The sequence below is a fragment of the Ornithodoros turicata genome, chromosome 2, assembly GCF_037126465.1.
Source record: "Ornithodoros turicata isolate Travis chromosome 2, ASM3712646v1, whole genome shotgun sequence".
NCBI classification, from domain to species: domain Eukaryota; kingdom Metazoa; phylum Arthropoda; class Arachnida; order Ixodida; family Argasidae; genus Ornithodoros; species Ornithodoros turicata.
In genome coordinates, this window is record NC_088202.1 from 27,407,105 (window position 1) to 27,427,588 (window position 20,484).

General features: G+C 43.3%; 1 protein-coding gene across 2 annotated transcripts in view; it reads left to right on the top strand.

Moving 5' to 3' along the window:
* The first annotated feature begins 107 nt into the window (after positions 1 to 107).
* The window catches only part of LOC135385258 (uncharacterized), a 31,260-nt gene continuing 10,883 nt past the window's right edge, over positions 108 to 20,484 (top strand). The window contains exons 1-3 of one of the 2 annotated variants that reach the window (XM_064614460.1): positions 108 to 457; positions 578 to 822; positions 13,180 to 13,395. In XM_064614460.1, coding sequence (XP_064470530.1) covers positions 225 to 457; positions 578 to 822; positions 13,180 to 13,395 — 694 coding nt within the window. In that variant the 5' untranslated portion in view covers positions 108 to 224. Of the gene's footprint in view, positions 458 to 542; positions 823 to 13,179; positions 13,396 to 20,484 lie in introns of both variants that reach the window. The other variant, XM_064614461.1, reaches the window with a different exon arrangement.

Genomic DNA, 20,484 nt, shown 5'->3' on the forward strand with positions numbered 1-20,484 from the left:
TCAACGCAAACATGATCCTTTCATTTTGTTTTGAACGTGTTTGGTGCGGACGAAGTGTTTTTGGTCGTTTAAACCACGTGGTTTAAACAACTGTTCGAAAATGACTTTGGCGTCGTCACTGCGCATGCTCAGAATCCGACTTCTGGCGGCTTCTCAACCAGAACGGCCGACCGAACCGAAGTCTATCCAAAGACGAAGCTCTCCAGAAGGCGTGTTTTCGTAAAATGGCGGCACACAAGGCTGGGTTTTCGCGGTCCCGCTTTGTCATAGACGATGATCTCGCTTTGTTGCGAGAAGTCAACGCGAAGAATCCATTCGAAGACCCAGCGAAGTGGAACGCTATATCAGCACACATTCAGTATGCAACAGGGAAGAGTTTCTCGTCGCGGGCTGTCCGTGATCGATGCGACTTACTGCTTGTCCAATTCGCCCACGAGGATCGGACAACCATAAAGAAGTGAGTACCGTTTATGGTGACCATTTGTAGACATTATTCCGTATTGGCTTTGCAAAATGTAGTCTTTGTGTCTGTACTCCATCAGATATCATCTGGCGTGATTTTAACATTGCACGCTAGGTCTGGCACCGAGGAGCAGCATAACGAAAAGCATCACTTGCTTGAGGGGATCACAGAACTTGCAAGAGAAGCGTCCTACAGAATCCGGCAGACGGTGGCTAAAAAGGTCACCAGTTCCCACACACCATTGCGAGTCGAAGCGGCAACCGAGAGGTGCAACCCATCTGTGGCGAGGGACGGAGCAGCAACCGCAGTCCTGGTGGAACAAAATGCCTCTGTGACGCCACTGGAGACAGGAAGAACATGTAAGTGCCTCATGTTTGAAAAACTCGTTTCAACCAGCACAGTGAATTTCCTGTAGATCTGTTGCACAACTTGCACAATCTGTACACTCGGAGGCAGATTCAGGAGTTTTCAGAGGGGATTCCTTCCTTGGACAGCATACTACTGTAACAGTAGCGTTAGCGTGGTACCTTCAGGCAGCACTTTTCTGTCATTTCAGTCTTTCGTGCCGCACATAACGTGGTGCATCCTCTGCTCCAGGCCGTGAAACCACATTTTATTATATAGATGGGTAGAAATCCAGCGAACCGGTAGAGATGTAGGAAGGGAGTTGCCTCAGGACAGAAGCCGCCGATATTTCGCACAGAGACTGTTCGCCCAGAAGAAGAACAGTCTCTGTTCGAAATATTGGCGGCTTCTGTCCTGCGGCAACTCCCTTCCCACATTTTATTATAGCATTTGAGTCAAATTGAAAGAAGATTGAAGTTTATCGAAAAAAAAAAACAGCACAAGCAGCTTGAGGATGTCAGGCAACCAGTTTGTAATAGCCCAATGCATGTATCATGGAAAAAACGTAACATTATAGGCCTCGTGCACATCGCCAGTGGTGCAGCTCTACGCTCTGCCTTCGGTGCCACTCGGCGACAAAACTGTACGCAACTGGGTAGGCGAGCCGGCTGCAATGGCTGAAGTTATGTAAGCCGTGGCTTTGAGAATTTTAATTCATCTGCTATATGACTTCTATGGGAATTCTAACTTAAAAAAAAAATGTTAAGCTTGACGATAGTGCTCATATGTACGGTGATTATGTGGCCATATGTATACTGTAAGAAAAATGTGTAATTTTAATGCACAAGTGACTGCTGACTCTGTTGCCGGCACATGTGCCATAACCTATATGTAGGTTTCAGAGTTTTCTGAGTTTTTATTTTGGAAAATTCGGAGGCTGTTTCACAGTGTTTTCAGCTTTTCCAAAATTCAGAGTTTCTCTGAGAACTAAAAAGTCTGCAAAATGAACTGTGCCGATTTAGGAGCATTTTGAAGTAGTCATTGCAGAGACAATGCAAGGGTGACTGATATCACACGATATTGCGCACAGATGTTTTACTACCCAGAGCTATTGAAGTACAAACAAGCGTATTTGCACGAATTGTGAATGGTCCCCAGGCTCAAAAATACTAGCAGCTGTGACGAACACAGAACTGTTCTGTGCCAAACTAGCCCAGTGCCCGAGGGCAAGTAGAGTCACAAGGGTTGAGGATGCATGGATGGGACAAGTGGGTGTACTATCCTGCTTTTGGGCCATTCATGCATCTAGCGACCCTGAAGGAGGCTACCACTTCTGACCCCTTTGTTGTTGTGGATCAGTTTGAAGTGGTAAAGTAGGTGTGGAAGAAGGGGGATGACAAAGAAGCTGTTGCGGCTACAAAATCTTGCATCTACTCCCAGTAGATATTTGTCACCAGAGACCGTTACCTGACGCGTGCAAAAATCCGATAGATTTGATCGAATGATGAAGGACAGAGATGTGATGGCAACAGCATAGCGTGCGTGGCAAGCTTGTCATTGTTCAGGGCTCCTGAAAATTAATTCGGTACTTACCAAGGAGCATTCCATATATGAGAGTGGCATTAACATATCATGCTATAAAATTAACTGGCCTAGGGGGGTACAAAGTGCTGCTGGTAAATCCGTGAATGATGATTCAGCTCCCACCTCTTTCTGGCTTCGCCCACCCTTTTCACTGCTCGTATCCATGATTTTCTTTGCTCAGGATAAAGTTTGGCTGTAGGAAACCTATGTAATGTCATGCCATTGCTTCTACCATGACAATATTTGCAGCTAAACACCATACAGTTTGTCCGGATCACAGCTGTAAACACGGGAAACCTCTGCCGCGCTTGCATCTGTTGTCCTACCAGCTAGGAAACATGGGAGGGAGCAGAGGAAAACAAGTGCCTGAGCATGTGCACTGATGGAGAGAAAGTTGGATTGTCTCCAGATCTACAAACTGAAGTGTTCCGTTCTCGGAAAACTAAGTTGTGCAGCAAAGCTCTGCTGCTGTGTTCTTCACAGTAGCTATGACACACTGCAAAACATTTGCATCCGTCGACAGAACAATCAAATCGTCAACGAATCTATTTAACACAAATAAGAGCACTGTGCACATATGAGTCCACCCAAAAAAACAGAGCCGGATCCAAATTCAGTTCAGTTTATTCAATTTACCATATACATGGTTGGACAAAGGCGCAAAAAGCTGGCAACTTGACAAGGCTCCGGTGCCCACGGTTCGGAAGTAGCATTTCAGACAATCGAAACAAACAGTGGAAAAAGTTCAACAAATGTCTAAAACAATAGCTGGAATGTCACTTAATGAAGTATGCTACAAAGGTTATACATGCAAATTAGAATACTCTGGTAGATAACAATACCAGTACAAATCACTTGTTAACAAAAAATGTACGAAGCTCCTTTTTACCGTGTCTGATTATAACGTTCCCACATGTAGAATACATATAGAATATAGAATACCTATTTAGAAGCTCCGGGAGAGTAAAAGAAAGGGCCTGTTTGTCGTAATTTGTGCGGAAAAATTGAATATTCAATTCAACGGTTCCACGGAGCCAAATGGAAGAATTACGCAATTCTAGCATTGACGTCTGTAGAAATTCCCTATAAGTTACATTACCAAACCTGTACGCAGACAGTAGTCTGTAAGTGTACATATTGTGTATCTTAATTATACCCAGAGCTTCAAACAGGCCACGGGTTGTCTGTAAGTATGCCATATTTGTTATGTGACGGATGACTTTTTTTTGTAACAATAAAAGTTTTTCGAAATTACATTTAGTTCTTGTTCCCCAAACCAAAAGGCAATAATTAAGCTGAAAATGGAATAGATCGAAGTAAATTTGTTTTTTAACTTTGTTAGGAAGGAAAGCACCATACCATTACACCAACGACCTTTGATAACTGTGATGCAAGATGGTTAATGTGTGCATCCTATGTTATGATCTCGGTAAAATAAACACCTAGAACCTCAAATCAGTGAACAATCTCAATGGGGGTACCATTTAGTGTAAGGCATGAGTTTGTATGAATGTTTTTATTTCTGCTACGAAATATAATTGCTGTAGTTTTGTTGCAATTCATTTTTAGTTTATTTGCATAGCTCCAAATGGCTAGCTCTCTGAGCACTGTGTTTGCCTCGGAGATTACCTCATCCGCGTCTGTGGAACCGAATAGTAGGGTCGGGTCGTCGACATAAATGACACATGTTAGTATTTGACTAATCTTTGTTACATCATTTATAAAAATACTGAACAATAAAGGGCCCAATATGCTACCTTGTTGTACACCTAGGCAAACTTCCATGGGACTAGATAAGTTGCCATTAATTTGTACAACCTGATACCTGTTTACCAGATATGATGTGAGAAAGGAAAGACAAACACGTTGAAACCCATAATAATCGAGCTTATATAATAAAATAATGGGACATAAGGAGTTGAAAGCCTTTGAAAGGTCTATATATATGGCAAGTGTAAGGAGCTTATTTTCCAAATTATGAATTATAGATTCTTTCATCACAAATAGCGCAGTTTCGGTAGATCTACCTTTACGGAAACCGTGCTGAGCATCGGTAAGAATGTTATGTTTAGATAAAAAACTACTCAGGCACGTTTCTACTATCTTTTCGAGGCCCTTGGAGAACACGGGTAATACCGATATCGGTCTGTAATTCGCGAGACTGTTTATGTTGCCTCCTTTAAAGATAAGATACTTTTGAGCATTTCATCTGCTCTGGAAACTTTCCTTGCGATAATGATAAATTGAAAATGTACTCTAAGCACGAGGCAAGGACATCAGTAACAAACTTGATTGGTTTTATGTTCATGCCATAAACGTCCTTGCTTTTGTTGTTTTTTAGACCTAAAAATGTACTTAATATTTCACATCTATCAGTCGGCACCAAAAAGATAGAATATGGGTTTCTTATAATATTCATATTTGGCATAGCCGCGGATTGCGATTGAGCACCAGCCGACACGAAATACTTGTTGAATTTGTTTGTGAGAGCATCGCCTGTTAGAACAGTCCCATCGACGAAAAGTTCCTTCGTGGCCGCGTCTGGTCTTGTGTCTAATTAGATCATTGATTGATCTCCAGACTTCTTGGGGGCGCTTTCCAGCGGCATCTTCAAATCGCGTATAGTAGCGTAGCTTAGCCGCTTTTAATTCTTGTGTAACATGATTTCTATAACGCTTATAATTTCGTAGATTTACCAAGTCCCTTGACCTCAAAAACTTTTTGTAAAGTTTATTCCTTTTATTTATCATCCGTAAATAATGAAGATAAACCTCTGACAGGAGAGGTGCGACGGCTGAACTAATGCAGATACCATTTTTTGGGGGCGAGAAGAGGTTACCATCGACCACAAGAACAGTAGCATGCAGATAGAGCTTGAGAATTTGCACGAAACCGTTTACGCTCATGCCCGTTGTAGCCTGAAACTTCAGGAACGTAGGACTTGACTCGAGGACAGGACTTGAGGAACGTACTAATACATGACAGCAAGATGGGCTCTTCTAGGCTATGCTACAAGTCTTCTATATCCATGTATGCTGCTACACAATGCTTTCCACGAAAAGGTACAAGGTTCAAAACAAATTCCTCTGTGTTCCTTAAGCATAGGGGTTTTCAAGCTGAAGGGAAGAAAGGCACCTTTAAATGAACTTCGAGACTACTTTCTGTCCAGTTTGGTTTTCATTGACAACCACCCTCAATGGCATTTCTAATTTATGGTCCTTTAAGGCTTCAGTCTCACTCTTCTTGTGAAAACTGCCATGTTTGCAAAGAGATTGCGCCGCTCCTATTTGCCTGACGTTGGAAGTATTGATGTCGTAGGAAAGCATTTTTTCTATACAAATGTGCTACAGCGCCCTTTTGTTTATACATCACTCAGCTGCTCTACTATAAAGCGAGGAACATGACCATATTCTCATTTTTTGCTCATCTTTGCCAAGGTTTTACGCGAAGAAAAAAGAAAATAGCGCTATGTAGTTTTTTGCAGCGTTGTGTCCTGGGATACACAAAGTGTGCCACAGCCCCGTATTATTGATATTTTACGTAGGTAATTTAAACACTCATAAGAAAACCTGAAAAATTGGATTTTTCAACTTGTCATTTCGGATTGTTATAGTGCTTGTTTGAGAGCAAAATCCGCACTGAAGAGAGACAATTATGCACAGAACAAATCCTGAAAGTTTCACCGTAATCGGAGTGTATCAGGGGAAGCCCGAATGCCTAAAAGCTACCCACACACCGCCCAGCGAAACCGAAACTGATGGGCTGTGGCAAGCGAGATTTACCGCGCAAGTTGGTAGTCCCATGGTTTGTAAGTCCCAGCCTTCCCCGGGAGATGTCGCAGGCAAATACCGAAAAAAGACGTTTTCTGCTACAGCTGTTTCTGCACTTTTCGTTGTCTTCTTTTTTTCTTTTTTGTCTGTCATGAACTTTTTGTGAATTATGCCGTTCATTTTCTTCATTCTTTTTTTTAGTGTAGTGTATTGGTTTCATTGAATTGAACTCGGGAACTTGCCATCAGTCACTGTAACCGACCGTCTGCGAACTTTTTTCCTTTTCAACCGTATTTACCTTCCTTATGTTTATTATTAGTAGTATTATTTATTTTTTTTAGACAAAATGCGTATGGTAGATACAAAAGCACGTAAACTCAACAGGTTGGTTGGACAGGATAAAGCGGGAACTGAGGAAATTTGAATTTACGATCTCTGCAGTGCAAATAAGCATTTTCATTTCATTCATTAATTGTTTACAGGGCTTCTGACAGCAGTTGGAGAGGGGGGGAAGCGCTTCAGATTTACCCTGCCCTGGCTGCAAACTTGCCTCGCTACGGCTCTGATAGTGGGGAATTCCTCTTTGTGTCGTTTGCAGGGTGATTGCCCTGCGGATCGTCTAAGAAACCTTTTGTTTTCTTAGACGATCTATTTCTTTGTAACTTTTAGGGTTACAGGTACTGTAACCCTAAAAGAAGGCATGCATACCCATACCAAGAGAGAAAACAGCTCAGATTAGGTAACGTTCGTTATGGAAGTCGTTTCCGTTGATATAGGGAAACCAATTGTGCATGGTTGCTACGAGTAAAAAATGATTGGATTCTTCAGCATCAGCACACGTAAGCAAAAGCTGAGCTCAGAATATAGTACTCATTTGTAACATCATTCCTTTACTATATTATGCAGGGTGTTTCACCTAAGGTGATAAAAAATTCTAACTGGCGACGTACTCGCCGGAGGATTGTCAGACTTCCGGTAATTACCTTCTGGAAAATTTTGCCACCACTGAGGAATACTTTGGACAATTTTTAATTGCGGAAATTTTATTTCTTCAATTAAACTTTGAAAATTGCCAAGCGAACCTCACTTTTTTACAGAAATATGAAGTCCCCCAGGGGATAACCGCAAGCAAAAAAAAAAAAAATTAGTACAAAGTCGGCTTCAGCCCCGCCTGCTTGATTGTCACAAAGAAAAGCCCACAGTATTTGAGGGAGAGGGGGAAGTGTTCCCGCCTTTCGTTTTACCTAGAGTTTTACCTTCCTTTGCGCCGCGTTGACCCTGATGCTGGTGACAACCGTCTTATCACGAAGAAAACAACCGTCTTTATCTCAAAGGCCAAAACAAATGAAGGCCGGGACACTTTCTCGTCTAGACTTAGATTTCGTGTACGTTTCTCTGCGAAAATCAAGCAGGCGGGGCTACAGCGTAATTTTTACTAATTTTTTTCTGACTATTTCTGTTGCGATACTGTGCATAGTCTTTGTTGGGTCTGCGGTTATCCGTGGAGGACATCATATTTCTGTTAAAAAAACAAAAAAGTAAGGTTTGCTTGGCAATTTTCAAAGTTCAATTGAAAAAAAAATAAATTTCCCGCAATTAAAAATTGTCCAAAGCCTCCTGTATTCCTGTCTTTCGCATTGCATGATCTCGAAAAGCTGCCGTAAAATGTTCCTTCCATCTCCAACGTCCTTGACTCTTGCGAGTGAACATGTACGCGTCCTTACATATGTGGCTTCCTAGCTAATAGTTCTTCTTATGAAGACACAAAAACGTGGTAGTTAGTAGTTAGTTAGTTAAATAACTTAATAAAATTAAAATAAAAACATGGTATTTCTGTAACCATGTCAACTGTTTTACATGGCATATCGTATCACCAAAAATGCAGCAATGCAATTTACCTTCCTGAAGTTGTACAAGTTGATGCATAACTTTCCCATCAAGACAAGAAGAAAACAAGGGTGCAGCGGAAAATGTGATATTTAGACACGACGGAGCTACGGCAGACGAGGACAATACGAACGACCGAGGAAAAACAACTAGAATGCGCAAGCGTTGGCATTTCTTCGGTTGTTGTACCTCATGTCTCGTTGTAAGAGAGAATCCCAGGAGAACGCTACAAAACTGTTGTTCAGAGCTTGGCTCTTGAGTGTGTCTTTGCTTGTATTTCTGACATTCTTGCAAGGTTTCCACAGAGTAACATATTGGCTTTGGATCGAAACAACTGTTGTGGACAGAACGAAAAATCGTAGCATCCTGTTTTTGCCCCTAGTAAGCAATGCGTGCGTGTACAATGAACGCATGCGGCATTTTGTGCAACAGCTGTTTCGTTGTAATCTTTGCGCTACGGGATGGACAAGCAGCCCTGTTGTTAAATGTCATATAGAACTGTATTCGTTATTATAATACTTATCACAATGAAACTGCAATTATCACAATAGGCTCGAATCGTAACAATTGCGCCCTGTGCTGCGCATGACGAATCAACTTCGGTCTCCCAGTGCCACTGATAACTTCTATGACGGCGAAGCCTGTTAGGGGCGGAAAGCAGGCGGTTACAAACCAATTGTCAGTGCTAGGCGTGAATACTATTGCCCAGAGAGAAAAGAATATAAGCCAATCCCCTTCCCCAGAGCACGCGCGTCTTTGTCTCATTCCTTTTTCTTTCCAACTAGTTTTTTTTGTTTTCTGCGTGTGGGGGAACTGAAGGAAGAACCGGAGCATGAAAGGAGGGGCCACCACGGTAAATGTTTATTATGTGGGCAAGGGGAAGGAGTGCTGTCGCACCCATTTTGCTACGAGGAATTTTTGTCGCACGATAACTATCTTGCAATGCAAATGCAATTTCTTCAGTTGAACTCTGAAGTCTGTAGACGAATCAATCAATCAATTAATTTATTGAGCTCCCAAAAGTCCCATACGGGCGTTACATGGGAGGAGTGGGTTACAGGAAGTGAGGAAAAAGATAATACATAGAGAAAAAAAAAGGCAGTGAAACAGCAACAACAACGTTATACAAGTAGGTTACACAAGGTATCATAAATGACGCAAGAGTTATTAACTTGAGATAGAATTACGAAATTGAGACGGGTCAGTTATGGTAACGATGTGGGGCGGGAGGTTATTCCAATAAATGGCAGTTTTGGGGGGAAAAGGAATTTGAAAATGATTGAGTGTTACATTTTAAGCGGGCGACTTTGAGTTCGTGGTCGATGCGAGATGATATTCTGTGAGGAGGATTGATATAGGATGACCTGATGGCAGGAGAATGGCAGAACTTGTGAAACAGTGATAAGCGTGCGGCCCTCCTACGGACGTGCAGTTCGGCCAGGTTGATGTGTTTTTTTTTAATGAAGAGATACTTGTATATGGTGAGTACTTACTAGTGATGAACCTGGTTGCGCGGTTTTGAACGGCTTCGAGGTCGCGCACAAGGTAAGCAGTAGATGGATCCCATACGGCAGAGGCATACTCCAGCTGAGGCCAGACTAATGTGATGTAAGCCAGGTGTTTAATATTAGGGGGGGGGCAGACGAGAGATGCCGTTTCAAATATCCTAAGGTGCGGTTAGCTTTGTTAACTATGGAACTTACGTGGATGTTCCAAGAAAGACAGTTTTGCAAATTAACACCCAGATACTTATATGATGTAGCGGACGAAATTACAGAACCATTAGGGGAGTAAGAGTGGTTGAATTTTGGAGTTTTCCTACAAAATGGGACGTGGCAACATTTATCAATATTGAGTGACATTAGCCACTTACTGCACCACTGATCGATGAGGGTGAGGTCATCTTGAAGGATGAGATGGTCGTCGGGAGAGGAGATGCAGCGATAAAGGACACAGTCATCGGCAAAGAGATGTATGTTTGACTGTATGGACAAAGGCAGGTCATTAATGAACAGGAGAAACAGGAGAGGTCCTAACACGGTACCCTGCAGTACACCGGAAGAGACTGGGTGGGCATCTGTGAGTACGTTATTGGCGAAGACAGACTGTGAACGGAAACTCAGGAATGCAGAAATCCAAGATGACGTTGCGGAATCAATATTAAAGCTCCGCAGCTTGGTCATTAGTCGGCCATGAGGAATCCGGTCTAAGGCACGAGAGAAATGAAGGAATATGACGTCTGTCTGAAGTCTGTTGTCCAGATTAGTATGAATATCGTGAATGAACGAGGCGAGTTGGGTTTCGCAGGAAAAATGTTTGCGGAAGCCATGTTGACAGGGCGAAATGAGGCCATTAGACTCGAGAAAGGACATTGTTTGAATGTATTATATGTTCGAGAATTTTAGATGGCACACTCGTTAGTGATATTGGACGATAATTGTTAGTGTCGTGCTTGTCACCTTTCTTGTAGATATGGATGGCAGCAGAAGATTACGACTGCCGAAAGATAGCAGTTAGATAGGAAGAGGAGATTATCCTAATGCCCTTTAAAATTTACAAAGAAATGCGAATCGAATCGATTTGCTGTAGGATACCGCTTTCAGATATGAGGATCGGCTCCATTGGGGGACAAGACAAAGGTGGACAGCTTGGTATGTAAGACGTACTTTCTGTTGAAAAGGCCTGCCCGAAAGTATAGCCAAGCAATTTTGCACACTGGTCAGGCGGGACAGGGTCCCTTCCTTCGTGAAGTAATATCTCATTGTTAGCTCTGGCTGGATTTATAGTGGACCAAAATTTTTTTGGGTTCTGAACAAGGAGCTTCGGAAGGTTGCAGGAAAAGAACTTGCGTTCCGCATCTCTGACTGCGTGCTTGTAGGTCTCGGTACATGAAATATACCTTTCCCACAACACGGCGGAATTCCTAGTTTTCGCTCTTCTGAACAAGTCTTTTTTTCTTATTCAGTAATGTTTTGATGGACTTGTACCATGGGGCGTGGGAAGAAGTTATAATCGACATAGACGGCATGTACCTCTCAATGAGGCTGGACAACAGTGACTTATAGTAGAGCCAATTCTCTTCGACAGAGCGAAATGGTTGGCTTAGAAGAAATGGCTGAAGAGATGAAGAAAGAGCATCGTTTATGGCAGTGAAGTTGGCATGGTCGTGTAATCGAATCACCTTCTTGGTGGTACGACACATCGGTGTTTCAGAACGTATATTAAAGTGAATGACATTGAGGTCGCTGATGTTGGTCATGCATGTAACGGAACTAACAATATATGGTAGTGGGGACAACACGAAATCTAAAATATTTGCAGTGCTGTCTGTGACCCTGGTTGGGGACGATATGATTTGGTGACGATGAAAATCCAAGCACAAATTGAAAAAATCTCTAGCAAGGGTGGAACAACCGGGCATGACACAAGGTATATTCCAGTCGATACCAGTAATGTTAAAATCTCCAAGAAGCACGAGTTTGTGTTTAGGAAAGCGCATAGCAATATCAGATATAACAAGAAACAGTTCACTTGCAAAATCTGTGACATAATCCGGCGAGCAGTAACATACTCCCAGCAGTACATTTGTCGGCCCGCACTGTACACACACCCAGACAATCTCAAGAACAGACAAGACTGGTATAAGATATGAAGAAAAAGTGTTTCTTACGGCAATGAACACTCCCCCACCCCTTCTCCCACCTCTGTCTTTACGATAGTAAGTGAAATTAGTCAAAGATGGCATTATCTCGGAGTCATTTACGTTGTTCGGATTTACGTCGAAGTACAACGATGGCCTCACAGCAAACTGTGGGCAATCAGCGCCGCATAATGGGATGGAGACGACTGAAATAAACTAGTGAAATTGACGACATTTTGTGGTGAAAGATCACACCTCGTCATCTCACAAAGCGATAACACGAATCGCAGCCAAATAGAAAAAAAAAAGAAGTTATCTTCACCTTTGATGGCACTTTGTCACGGCCGCTACTATGCGGAATACGGACAGGTTACATAGCGTATAATGGCCGACTTCCCTATTTACTTCGGTTATGCCATTCCTTTGATTCTTATCATTTTGTGTGTGCACTGTGAGTTGAACTTCTAGTTTCAACAGAAGTGGTAATTTCATACTTCATTTCAAGAAATCCTGTTTCTGTAAGCTGTATTGAGATAAAACTGCTACCGATCGGCACGTGAACAGACTCTTCACAGCTGACTGCAATTATGTAGTATTTGCGTCCATTTTTTATGACTGTTGTTTGACCATTTTGCATTTGAGATATATATTTTTATATATCTCAAATATATTATATTTTGCAGAGCCTTCGTCACACGCTATGCGCACGGCAGCTACCCCCGTGCTACTCAAAACACGGAAGCACGAAAATCAATTAACAGAATGGCGTAAATGCAGGCTGGCTGGTGGATAAAATCTATGATAGGCAAGCCTGAGCGATTGGCAAGACATGTAAACAAACACAAACACGAAGGCTCAAAACTAGCAAGACGTTTTCAAGACTAAATCAACTCGCCATCTTGCACGACAGTTTTAAGAGACAATCGTACAATGGCATAAACGGGAGACCCAAGGTCAAAGGGTCCAGTCGACAGCTGTCCCATGCGTAACTGTTTCTCCCTAACGGGGTCATCCACGGAAACCGCGATGGTGGCGCCCCGCTGTAGGAAGCCCGTAAATAAATTCAAGATGGCTACCGTGAAACCGTAGCCTTAAGAGGAACTTCACTGCTAGCGAGTGGTGTGTTGCTTCCAATACCCTTTGTGCAATCTCAAGCGTTTGTTCAGCTCCAAGAACACCCAGAACCTTTCTCCTCAGTTTGTTCAGAAAGCACTCAAAGATTTAGAGATCATTTAGGAATCAATTTAGAAATCATTACCTTGTATGCCCTGTTGTGTATACACCATTATTTACAATGAAACTTACTTTTTAATGAGAAGAAGCAGTACAAAACTGACATCAGTAAGACTCCAGATAAGTAAATTGACTGCTGATAACAGGATGTCATGCCACACAAAACTTGCTCACGAATTCTGTAAGCATGGGGGCAACTTCAGTCTGCACACTGGCAAGTTCATTCGTAACATACCAAGTGTTCTGTATCTTTTCAGGTGCCACAAATGCGTCGACGTCGCAGGCCGACGTCTCACACGACTCGTCAAATGTGGAGCAACTCTCGTGCGACCTGGCACCAGGTGACACAGTTATTAGCCTGCAAAGTGCAGGAAGCAGCCACAGTGTGTGTAGTTCCCCACCTCAGCCGCACAATACGCAACCTGAACCGTGCCACGCAACAACAGAGGAGTCTTCTCAACAAGGAAGGCAAGGCAAGTTGTCAGCTGCACCCAGCAGTAAACTTCGTACCTTCATACCTGGCCTATTCTAATCCACACCACATTTTCACAATCGCAGTCAGAGAAAACACAAAATTTGTGCACAGGTGCGACATTATCTTTATCAGGGTGTCCACCAACCTGGAAAACAGGGAATTGTCAGGGGATTTTTCATGTGACTGGAAAATTCAGGGGATTGCCAGGGAATTTGGCCGAAAAGCAGCAGAAGTCGGGGCGGAAAATCATTGACAAGTGCCATGTTGATGCGCGGCAGATTCGCGAGTACCAACCGGTGGTTGAGCGGCGATGCTGCAGCAACGTTACCGTGAGTAGCAGTTCGCCAGTACGACAAGCTCTGAGGCAGAAAAGTAGGGTAGCCTCACTAATACTTAACAGATGATCTGCTTTATGAGGGATCTGTATCAAAACGTAGGAGCAGGCACCAAGTTTCCTGTTGTTTTTGACAGGGAATTTGAAGGCCGCAATTTGGTAGACACTCTGCTTTATTGCTTTATTTATGCGTCAGTGGTCTCTTCACACTTGGATGGTTCTTTATCACTGTCCATGCACAACAGCATGTCGTCCTTCGTGCTCTCCATTGACTGGAGCGTGTGGGATCCGAGAGAGCTGGCCTGCATTAACGGCCACTTCAGTGTTGTGCACACGCTGCTGTTCCTGGGAGCAGCTTCTCCACTGCTTTTTGCAACTCCACTACAGTTGTGGGAACAGCGGCCCACAAACCCGGGGTGGTTCCATATCCGACCCGCCGTAATCCTGAAGAACACAACTAACAACGAGAAACAAGGTTTATTCCCTTACATTAAATCCGCCGTGTTTTCCACCCGAGCAGCGCCCACCAAATCCAGACAGAGAAAAGACGGCCTACGCTTCCGTACATTGCCTTAAGTGCCCTTGGGCAGGGGCGTGTCTCTGTGCTGCACACTGATAACGGCCGTGGCTCGTGTCTTTTCTTGATTGCTAGGGTGATTACACCACACAGTAAACTTCCGTTAATTTGGTCCCAGGAACGCGAAATTTGGTTAATTATTCGACGGTCGAATTGTAGAAAACACTGAGAAAAATGAATTAATTTGAATGAATTTGCTAGTGCACTTTTTCTTTCCAGAAATAGTCTGTTGGATGATTTTATGCTGAATCAGGCATGGTCGTGCGGTCAACCTCTCAAGATTTTTTTCTTTCAAGCATATATCAATACCTGGTCCCTAGGAAGCATACCGGCAGTGAAAGTACTGTAAACTCACGTTAATTCAAACCCAAATAATTCATATTTTTGATTAATTCAAACGAATTTCAAATTTTTTGTTGGCCTGCCATGTTTTCAGTGCATTGGAAAAACCTGTTACAGTGAACGCTCGATAACTCAAGCACTCACTATCCACGATCTTAGTTTGACTTAAGGAGGTACGCGGGGATCAACTCGCGAAAAATGACAAAAAACTGATTTTCTGTAACATTTTTGTTGACGAAAATCTGTCTTCTATATAATCCAAAAGTATTTTTGCTCAAATCCGCCTTGAAGTGCCCCACAACTCGTTTTTTCTGAGGCATGGTAGCAGACAATATCGCAAAAATGACGAAAAATTGTTGTTTTTCAAACAGCCGTGTCTCGGGAACGACATCACCGAGCGACGCCATCTTTGCACCAATCGACAGTACTTTTAGTCCTCTTCAAAGTTCCCGCGCATCCGAGCTTCTCCTGTCAGAAGCGCTGTGACGAAGAGGGGAAAAATCCAAGGCCCCAAAGCGAGAAATCCGTGCCACGTGATCTGTGCGTGCGTTAAGATTGGCGGCTCCTGGAGCTCCCGGAACGCCTGCCCTTTCTCACAAGCGGATTGCGATCGCAACTTTTACTTCCTATTTCTTGCAGTGTTTTCGAACGTGGAAGATTCTTGCGATGGACAAACGAGTTTTGAAATGAAAGTATGGCACCGTCCAGCATTTCGGAAGCTGCAAGCGGAAGCTGTCGACGACAGAGAAGGAAAGGGCTTCTGCGCCGGAATTCGAAAGCGAGCGCTTTGTTGACGTGTTTAGCGGTGGTGATGTCGTCGAAACACGACCAAATACTTCTTTTGATCAAGGAGGGGAACCCGAGACAGGGATGAAGCGACGACCAACAAATTCTGAACGAGCGGGGGGCATGGCAGAGCTGTGTGTATCAGATTTCCTCCAACACGCACTAAAAATGCTACCTTGTCCAGGTTCCCTGTCTCTCAAAAATTCTGTGGAGTTAATTGATTCCCTCAAGGAATCCCATGGAAGGTCCCTTAACATGGTTTCCTTTGATATCAAAGATCTTTATTACTCAATGAAAGTGCCACTTCTCCTCCAACGGGTCTTTGACTTAATTGACAACAACATCATTAGCTTCCAGAGTTCTGCTAGTGTGTCTGTTCACGATTTCTTGGCTATCCTTCGGATCTACTTAACCTCCACCATCATCAATTGGGAGAATCATCCCTACATTCAATTTGAAGGCGTTTGCATTGGTTCGTCGATTGCACCGGTTTTGGTCGAAATGTATTTAAATGTTCTGGACAACGCTATTCGCTCTTTTATTTCCTGAGTTGGTGGGGGCATGTTAATGGTCCGAAGGTATGTCGATGACATCATTGTGCTTTTTGATTGTAAAGTTGCTTCTACTGAAAGCTTAGTTTCCACCCTTACTTCGTTTGCCCCTGAACTTAGGTTCTCTGTTGAACATCCTTCGGGGGGTAAGCTCAGGTTTCTTGACTTCACTTTGTTTACCCTTACGGGTTCCTAGTGGGGTGGACGTGGGTTTTGAGGCAAACTTTTTTATTTGTAGGCGTTGTGTTACATGTATGAATACTAGTGTTAGGAACCAGGGGTCATTGAACTTGAAAACATAATGATGTCACAATGTGCAGTGACCTCTCACGAGTCTAACGAAACAAACAGGGTGAAGTTAGACGTAGTGGTTGTGAAGCTATCCTTTTCCACGAGCGGAGCAAGTAGGAGGAAAACTAATTTTGAAAAAACTAACTTCGAAGTTTGGAACAACATTTACTGGACTAAAAGGCACCTGGATTATCTTTCAGGTCACTTTCAACACTGGCCTTCTTTCCTTTATGGCCCTTCGTCTGATGGCCTTTTGATGCCTTCTTTCGACGCAAGTGGTCCTTCTCTGTGGCTCAGTGTAGTGCATCGACTCCTGGTCCAAGGGAGTTGCAGAACTGCTTGTAGGGACAGGGAGTCCCAGGATTGTACTCGTAGATAGCCTCGCTTACAACTGTTTCCACGGCAATGAGTGAAGCATGCTTGTCCTTTGACGGCAGGGACCATATTACGGAGTGGAGACTCTCAGCAGTGTTTTGCATGTTTTTTTTTTGTTTTTTTTTCTTAACACCTCTGTAGTAGTTGTGAGTTGGATAGGCGCTGATATATCGGCAGGATTGCTTCGGCAACATGACGTGCCAGCCGATATCTGTGCGTTGGCTGCGGCTTCCCTTCTGCTTCCGCTGCTCTGTGCCTGCACCAGCTTGTGGGGCTTGGTGGACACAACTCGTGATATGGATCCCCTGTAGACATCACATGATAGTATGCCATGACTGCTCTCTGCATGTCGTCTACTTTGTCGTTGCTTCTCAGTGCCAGGCCGTAGTAACCAGTGGACTTCTTGATGAGATCTTGGGTCACGTCCCCCAAGAACCTTGTCCTTTTTTGCTTTTTGTGACAAGGGTGCATAGTGCAGAACCCATATGTTTTTGAACATGTTTCACGCAGTCTTCCTTCTTCAGTGGAATGAAGCCGTAGGTTTCGTCCTCGCACATAGCCAAGTACGTTCTGCTGTCGCCGTCGCACACAACGCTTGTGTACCGGAGTTCATTTCTTGAGAGAGAGCGTCAGAACATTTGCAGGGCAGCCTCCACCTCCATACCAGAGGACTTCGAATCTGTATTTAGTTCCATCTTGCGCTCGGTTGCGGACACGGCACTCAACGAGGCTTGAGCAGTCTCTGACGTCTGACGCGATGCTCCTGTATCCACAAAGCTGGGCTCTAACCACATCTGTATAGTCCCACCTGGCCTTGTGGACAGCATTTTGTAATCGTTATCACCATCGTTTGGTCGAACGTCATCGGAAGGATCCTGATGCATATCAACATGGTGGTCACTTTCGGTTTCCAACAGAGGAGTCCTCATAGTTTGAGTGACTTCCGCTTCCGGCTTCCGAATTGATGCCTTGAGTCGAGTTGAGTCTTGAATGATCGTTGTTCCACAACTTCTGAAGTGATTGGACTATAAAATGCGCGAAAAACGAAATGGGAATCTTGAGAAGCAGGTGACCATTCGAAGGGATAGCAGACGCCTTGGCAGAGACTGCGCTTGTTGCCAAGCTAACCGCGGAGAAGTCCAATGGCAAAGCTCTTAGCGGTCACATGGCGCGAAAAAGCCAATTGTCGCTCACGGGTGTCCCTTCAAACTTCTGCAGTTTGCCACCCTCCTTCTCATTGGACTGCATCGCTGAAGCGGGGGCTTTGAAGTCGAAAGAATACTTTTTCCAGTGATACCAAGATTGCACTGGTGTGAGCTCCCGTTCCAGAGATACGGGCATTCAAAAACCGCAGATTTTTCAGGAATTTGGTGCATATCGCGCTACCTTGACTTACAAAATTGTTTGTTTTTGGTACTTAGGGTGTGTTTTCAGGGAAAGCACTTCGGTACCTTGTGGAATAGCGATTATAGAGACCAATACTGGCATTTCCAAAAATTCAATTTTTCGGTCATTTTTTCGACGTTGAAACCCGCGTCCCCCCTTAAGTATGTACTTTTTGCATTACGGGTGTACTGAAGGTACATGGGATATCGGTGGGTGTTTGATTTAAGACTAAATTTCTACTTAAGCATTGTTTGACTTAGTGAAAGTTCACTGTAATTCAAACAGTGCCTTCGATTATTTCAAAACTTTGCATTCCTGTGGAAAGCGGCTTTAGTGTTACGAGAGCTGTTGAGCCGTCTTTTGTGGTTGCACCACCTTTTGACGCTCTTGTAAAATATGCAGCATGTGAACGAGCAGCCGACCATGCCTCCATACGTCAATACTACGTCACTTTCACTCGCAAAATTTCAGACAGTGAGTGACAGAGGTAGACCAGACCATCATCAGCGGCAGGGCCGCAGGGCTTGAGTCGTGTCGCATGACTCAAGCCCTGCGGCACGAGTATGCTATTGAGGTATACAGGGTGTCCCAGAAAACGTGTCATTGAATTATAATAAAAAAAACTATGCCACCTAGAATCATGCGGTCAACAGCATTTGTTCTTATTAGGTTTTTGCCACATCCTAATGTGAATGTCATGTACTCCAAGTTTAATTATGTAAATATTTGCGAACTGAACTCGGAAATTTGCCAAGTAAAGGTCACTGTTTTACCCCACCAATATGAAGAGCGTGACGAATTCACTCAAATTCATGATAAATCACAGTGATATTCACGAGCTATCCCATCGGAAAAAATAGCCGAATATCATGCTTTTCGGAGCACCGGACCATAGCGCACGATGACTTTTTGAGCGCAATCGCTCTCAGTGCGACGAAAGGAGGTTCCGAAGCCAGCCCACAGAGTGATAACAGTTCCTAAAATTGGGAGAGGGAAAGCATTATCCCAGCGAAAGTCGAACGTGATAAGCCGTGCCTGTTTTATCTCTTTCTGGGATGTCGGGGAGGGCTGGATTTCCAACCTTCTTTCGTCGGACTGACAAAGATTGCGCTGAAAAATTCATCGTGTGCTATTCTGTGCGACCTCCGTAGAGCATGATGTTCGGCTATTTTTTCCGATGGGATAGCTCCTGAATATCCCTGTCAGTTATCATTAATTTGACTAAATTAGACACGCTCTTCACATTGGTGGGGTAAAAAAGTGACCTTTACTGGACAAATTTCAGACTTAAGCTCGCAAAAATTTACATAATTAAACTTACGTTACACGACATTCACACGAGGAGGTTGCAAAAACCCAGTAAGAACAAATGCCATTGACCGCATGACTCTATGTGGTGTAGTTTTTTTATTATAATTCAATGACACATTTTCTGGGACACCCTGTATAATGCCGATGAGATGTGAATGAAACGACAAATATATAGAAAAGAGTTTTGTATATATAAATGCTGCTATATTAAACCATATTTTGCCATTTCACATGTATTTATTGGAGGGCCTGATAATTCAGACAAATATCCTTGTTTACTAGGAGTTTGAGTTAACGAGAGTCTACTATAGTTTATATCGAATCGTTAGTATCGAAAATAGTTTATAGTTATTTTTCATTAATCACCATTCAGATGCGGACATTTCGACCATAGCGCTTCCTATGAAGTTTCCAGCCACGTATCTTCATAATCATCCAACATGTTCAGGTGATTTTTTTTTTTTTTTCGCATACTGTCAGTGGTGTGTTGCATTGTATCCTAGGCTCTGAAGATTCTTAAGTCTGCCTTTGTCCAGTTAAAAAAATCGCAAATTGGCTCATTCGTAATATTTGGCACTTTTTTTGGCACCTCACTGATCTTCTTTCTGTTGTATTACGTACAACTATTTTATATAATAGTGTTTGTCTCGAAATGCCATTTCGTCTCGCAGTGCGCATAATGGTCGTTTTGTGAGGGGCGGTTTAAAGAAAATGGGTAAATTCAACAGCACGCATTTGTGAAACCACGTTGTTCATGATGACTCACATTATCATATTAAAGAAAAAATTGCTTCAGAGATGGGCCACATTTCGTTTCAGAGGTGCAAAGTACCTCTGCAGTGACGTCTCAGTAAGGGGCGCAACAATTGCCAAAGCTGTTCTCTTTTCCCCTGGAGAACGCTCAAAACTGCAATGCTATGTGAAATAAAGACAAAATAGGGCTTTGAGTCATTTATTCCACAAACGACATCAAGTTTGAAGAGAGAAAAAAATACAGGCTGCACAGAAGCATGTAGTAATGTGCGGCGTGGGTTCTGTGTTGGAGGAAGAAGGCACAATTTGTGACTGGTGAAGACAGAGGGTGAAGGGGACTGCGAGTGTGACAAAGAAAGTTCAAGACAAGAGCACTCTTCT